General features: G+C 38.7%; 1 protein-coding gene across 1 annotated transcript; it reads right to left on the minus strand.

The window, feature by feature from the left end:
* Positions 1-4,982: 4,982 nt before the first annotated feature.
* Positions 4,983-6,040, minus strand: LOC125916618 (olfactory receptor 10A2). Its single transcript, XM_049622940.1, has one exon. It carries the CDS (start codon positions 6,000-6,002, stop codon positions 5,049-5,051), a length of 954 nt encoding a protein of 317 aa, XP_049478897.1. The 5' UTR covers positions 6,003-6,040; the 3' UTR covers positions 4,983-5,048.
* Positions 6,041-6,556: the final 516 nt, after the last annotated feature.

The following is a 6,556-nucleotide window of genomic DNA, read 5'->3' on the forward strand; positions in this document are numbered from 1 at the left end:
CAGAGCTACTGACATGACATTTTCTGAGTTAGGGTTTTCTCAACTGTAAAATGACTATTATTACAGATTCCCTATCCATCTGAAGGGTGGCTATGGGTGTGAAATGAGATAATATATACTCAAGTGCTTTGAACATTCTAAAGCCTAATACATAATCATTGTTTTCCATCATTTCCCAGATTACCTAATTTGTCAAAAACTTCTGGTTATTTACTTGAGACCTCTGATCTCCTTTCTTGTTTCCTAGAAATGTGTCAAAGGAGACACATTTTCTTTGTAATAAGCCATCATCCTCTTCACAAAAGAGTTCAAGTCTGTGCTCTGTCCACTTTGCTCTTTACTTACCTCCTGCGAATGAAATTTGCATCACATTCCAGAGAACCCCCGGTCTGTGTCAGCTACCCTAGGCTTAGACTAGACTATGTTTGAACAAGTGACTCCAGGGGAGTCCTAAAATATAGCTATATCTGTGCAAGTCACTTCAGAAAAGCCCTGGGCTGTGTCTGTGCCAATCATCCCAAAGGTACTCTGGGTGTGTCTCAGTCCTCATTGCTGGTGAACTCTGGGGTTCTGCCTTGTCACATTCTCAAAGAAGCTTTGTCCAGGGGTGTGCCAGACACCCCAAGTAAATCCTGTCAGTCCCTATAAAGAAGTTCTGAGTTGTGCAGCATTAGTCACTTCAGAGAAGCTCTGGGCTGGGCCTGTGTCAATCACTCTAGAGGATTCCAGGCTGGGTCTCAGGACTATTTTAGTCCCTGGTGTTTACTGGAAGGGAGTGATTCCCCCAATGCTTCCTCGTCCTCAGGTAAAGTCATAGGTTCAGTTTCTGACAGGTATGAGTTTTGAGGAATTCCCAGACATGCAAAAATTCATGAAGATTCTGCAATCCCATAATTGGAGGAAGTGCTTTGCTGCAGCTCTAACTTTTCCTGCACTCATGAGGCTACAAGAGCAAGGGAAGAAACAGTGGTCTGTCTATTCTCCAAGGTTTGCACCAGAGAGAGAGATCAGAAGAGCATGCCAGTATTCCTTTTTCCCTCAGCTTTATTGAGATAAAATTTACATATAATGTTGTGTAAGTTTAAGATATATAATGTGATGATTTGATACATGGATATATATATTGAAATGATTACCACAATAGAGTTAGTTAACATGTCCATTACTTCACATAATTATCTTTTTGTTTATGTGTGTGGTGAAAATATTTAAGATATATTCTCTTAGCAAGTTTCAAGTACAGAATACAGTATTGTTAATGATAGTCACTATGTTGTATGTTTTGATCCCCAGAACTTATTCATCTTAAGTTTGTACCCTTTGACCAATGTCACCATACCCCCGTCTCTGATAACCACTATTCTACTTTCCTTCTCTCTGAGTTTGGTTTTTTTAGATTCCACATATAGATGAGATCATACAGTATTTGTCTTTCTCTGTCTGACTTATTTTACTTAGCATAATGCCCTTGAGTCTCATCCATGTTGTTGAAATAGCCAGATTTCCTTCTTGGTTATGGCTGATTAATATCCCATTGTATATATGTATACATATGCCATATTTTCTTTATCCACTCATCTGTAAATGGACACTTAGATTTTTCCCATGTCTTGGCTATGGTGAACAATGCTACAATGAACATGGTAGTGCAGGTATCTCTTTAAGACAGTGATTTTATTTGTATCATTCCAGTATTCTTTTACATCTTCCTTCACTTTTGACTCTCATTGGGCTAATTCTTTGGGAGTGTTTCCGATCTGGATTCGGAAGTTTTCATGCATGGAGAGGATAACTCATTAATCACTGTCTAAGCCAAGTGGAGAAGCAGTTGGCAGGGGATACTGTTGGCTGGGGAGGCTAGTAACTCCTGGATAAGATGAAAACAAGAAAGTCTGAATAACAGTCTGAAAATCCTAACACTTCTTGAATAAGAAATGAAGTTGAGGGAGTAAGATGATGTCCATGCTTTGTGACAAAATTTTCCCAATGTGATTAGGGCTTCATCCGAAGACTCTAATGCATGTCTGAACATTTTTTATAGTGTTTCTGAAACAGACATTTGACCACATGTTTCTTACTAAAGGCAGTAACCATACCTGACTTCTTCATTATTGTTTGCTTAATATTTAGCGAAGTGCCTGCAAATATGTGCTTGCATTTTTCTACAAGCCATATTTAAAATACTGACCTTCTGCATCATACTTCACCTATATGACCTGAGATTTCCATTTTAATTAATTAGGATGGCACATTCATCTTGCAGTTTGTTGTAGGGAAGTATGCCACATTTCCAACAAAAGTTGGAATAAATAATAAAGGTGACTCACTGGATAAAAAAGAATAGCTATTTATTCTTCCCCTTCAGTGGTCCCTGGGAGTTTTAATTCTCCCTATTTCCTACTCTACAGTCTGCCAGTAGCCAGTGGATGACTGAAATGGGAGTACAAAAGCCTACTTCTTTGGCATGAAGCAGAACAAACTAAGCTTTATTTATTCCCTGGAGTTCCCTGCGGGAACTGCTGAGTCTGGAATTGCACCCAAAATTATATTTTTGCTCAGCTTCTTCTCCATTCCTACTCTACTACATTTAATGGTTTCTCCTTAATAATTCACTTGCACTTGAGTCCTTGGCTCCATATCTGGTTCTGGGATAACCCAATGAAATCAACTGATCCTGAGGCAAGATCAATTACTGTAAGTTTGGAGAAGATGTTTCTAAAAGGTGAGAAGAGATTCATAGCAGGGATATGAAGGAAAAGGTTTAACCTTTCTGGGAATAAAACCTCTTTCATGCCTCTTTAATGGATATTCTCCAGACTTTCAGAATATCTATACTTTATTGCAGGAACTTGAGCACTGTATTTCTTCACATGCAATCCACCATCAAATCCTATCAATTCTTCCTCCAAAAATTATTTAGAATTAATTTGTATTGATACTATTCTATTCCAAGTCACCACCACTTCTCAACTGGATTACCCATTCGTTTGTTCATCTTCATACACTATTGAAAAACTATAGAATAATTTCATTTTAATGTAAAGTTTGCATTGGGCAAAGCAAACCAAAATATAACCTTCAACACTGAATGTCACAAGGCCTTGCCATCAGGAGCTCTCTTACCTGTTTTAAAGAAAATTTTAGAAGTATGACTATAATTGAAGCTCCTTTCACAAAGAGAAGCATCTCTTGTTTTGTGCAGCTTCTGACTTCTGGAAAGTGGCACCGATTCCCATGACCATATAAGAAGCTGCCCCACTGGTTCAGAGCATCATATCAACTGCATTATCTCAGTACCAAATACTCTTTTACTAAATAAACCATCATTGACATTTTCATTCTATTGTTATAATGCTTGTTAAATATCTACTGTGGCAACCTTCAACATCACTGAACTGCATTATCTGAGCAGTCTATGTTGTCTCTCCAGGTACCAGCTGTTGTTTCTGTTAATGCTCTGGCTTCAAACTTGCATATATTTTGAGTGGTATTCCCTAGCCCGATTTTTCCATAGTATTTTAAAAGCAGAGTTTTCCAGAACATATGGTTTTCAGGAATTCTCATGTCATGTTAAAACAAAAATAATTGTGCAGCTTTAATTTTTAAAGACTTACAGGTACACTGGGAAAAGACAAACATGTAAAAACCAGTACAGCATAGTATATGCAAAATTTAACTTATCTGTTGATAAAATTGGAATAGATGCATATAGCAGAGAATAATTTATGCTGCTTGAGGGATCACACTAGGGCCTTGAAAGATGAGATGGATCCGGCTAACGTACAGATGGAAAGAACTTTTCAAACAGAGAAAATGGAGTACCGGACATCACCAGCTGCTAATCATCTAAACTACTAACACAGAAGTATGAATGAAATTCACTATATTCTCTAATTTATTCAATCATTTCTTCCATAATCTTCAAAATTTATTTCCTTCAAATTAAAATTTTAGTTATTTTTTACCTATTATGTAAGCAAAATTTCAAACGTTTGATGACAAATGTTATTGATGGGACGATAGGGAAAGAAGAACCCTTGTAAATTTCTGGTGGGAAGGTAAAATGGCATAATCAATTTGGAGGGAAATTTGCCAATATATAACAACATGGTACATGTATTCACCCTTTGCCCAATTTCTAGATTTCCATCTGTCAGATACACTGGTAAAAATATGAAAATGCTTGTGTATAAAGCTATTTTTTACAGCATGATTTATAATTGTAAAAGACTCATTAAATAAACTATGGTATATCTAAAAAATAGAGTACTATGAAATCATAAGAAGAATGAGAAATATTTTTGTGGTTAAGGAAGAGCTATGTTGCAGTTAGCTAGATCCATTTTAAACTTTGATGAAAACAGTATCACAATAGAAATTTATACTACTACTTCAACAAGGCTTAAGAACCTGAGTATGGGATAGAAAGCCTGTGAAAGCTCAGCTCATTCTTCCTGGGAAAACAGTAAGGACTAAAATGATTGTGGGGTTATAAAGGTGTAAGTATGGGCATTATCAATCCATGTTTCTATATTTATATCACATACCAGTGAGATTAGAAGAACTAACATGCTTCAAGGGCATGCAAACTGAAATAAGACAGTGATGACAGTTATGCATTGGTAAGGATTACAGGGTTTTCTCTCTGATGAATGGAGTCAGATCTGCCCGATGGAAAAGAAAGTGACATGATGATTTTTCACTGGTCTTGTCCTCTGTTATTATGTATTCCCACAATAGGATTATAAGCAGTTTCATGCTGTTCACAATGTGGACATAGTAATGTGAATATCTGGAATTATATGGCACAGAATTATTGAAACACCAATAAGAAAAAATAACGTAAGCCTACAATGAACAGAGGAGTTTTCCAGGAGGTAGAAACAGGGCCAACCTACTTCTCTGCTCTTTTCCCTCTTCTGAGCTTCCCAATAGTCATTTCAGCAGCTGGGTTTCATCCCAACAGAGATGGCAAGGGAGGCAGAGGAATCCCAAATATGAAACTGATTGCTCCACATTGAGTACACTTTACTCTCATTTCTTAATGTCTATGGGATGCAAATTCTAAGGCCGAAAGCCTTGCGGAAAGTCCGGCCAAGGGCATTCTTCACCTCATTATTTCTTAGGCTATAGATGATGGGGTTCAACATGGGAGTCACAACAGTGTAGGACAATGACAGCAGCTTTTTGCTCTCAGGCGAATTATTGGATTTAGGCCGGAAGTAGGTGAGGCTTGAAGATACATAGAATAGGGAGACAACAAGGAGGTGGGAGGAGCAGGTAGAGAAGGCTTTATGCTTCCCTTTAGCTGATGGAATCTTAAGGATGGCAACAGCAATGCGAATGTAGGAACACAGGATCAGCAAGCAGGGTATCATGACGACCAGCACAGTTCCAACAATCGCATAGATCTCAAACATTGCTGTGTCTGCACACACCAGTCTCAGCACAGGTGGGCTGTCACAGAAGAAGTGGTTCACCTTGTTGGTGCCACAGAATGGAAAGCTGAAGAGCCAAGTGGTCTGCACAGTAGCTACGGGAAAGCCTGGAAACCAGGAGGCAACAGCCAATTTGGCACGTGTCCTCTGGTTCATGATGACTGGGTAGTGCAAGGGATTGCAGATGGCTACATAGCGGTCATATGCCATGGTGGCCAGGAGGACGCATTCAGCAGCTCCAAAGAAGAACAAGAAATACATCTGCATGGCACAGCCAAGGAAGGAGATGGTTGTGTCCCAGGCAAGCAGGGTCCCCAGCATCTTGGGCACGATGACTAGGTTGAAGCCAATCTCCAAGAGGGACAAGTTCCTGAGAAAGAAGTACATGGGGCTGTGCAGCATGGGGTCAGCCAAGGTAACAAGAATGATGAGGCTGTTTCCCAATAGTGTGACCAGGTAGATGATTAGAAATATCAGGAAGAGTAGTGACTGTATTTCAGTAGGTAGGGAAGAGAAGCTCATGAGGATAAACTCCCCAACTCTTGTCCGGTTTCCTTCAGCCATCAATACAGAAATGAATCTCCAGCTTCAGTCATGAAGAGAGATTCTTGATTGGAGGAATCAGAATCTTGGTTTGTTTATCAGACTCCTTTTTAGTGTCAGGAAAAGAGGCTGGGTTGGGATCTCAGTTAGAAAAGGAAGGGCCTTGAGCTGTCTAAGAATAAGACACAAGGAAGAATGGCCAGAGCTTAAGTTCTGAGATGGGCCTGGGCCAGCTTCTGGAAGAGTTGATATTTCCTTATTTGTACATTAACATGTACAGAATGGTCATACCAAATCAGAACCATAAGTCCCTGAAGGAGCCATCAAGGGGCACATTTTGGAAGAAATTATATTCCTGAAAACACCTCAACTTTTGAGATACAAGCCCAAAGTTCATGATTTCATTAAAAACACATACATGTGAATTTATAAAAACTTTAGAAATATATTTAAAATGCAGAATTTATATATTCAATGCAGAATACTGCATCTAATAAGTTTTCTACTCTTCATGAATCTTTCTTGCTGGCTGTAATTTGGGAGGTGAGTGAGGAGCATGTATTGAGGACAATTAA

The sequence above is a fragment of the Panthera uncia genome, chromosome D1, assembly GCF_023721935.1.
Source record: "Panthera uncia isolate 11264 chromosome D1, Puncia_PCG_1.0, whole genome shotgun sequence".
NCBI lineage: Eukaryota > Metazoa > Chordata > Mammalia > Carnivora > Felidae > Panthera > Panthera uncia.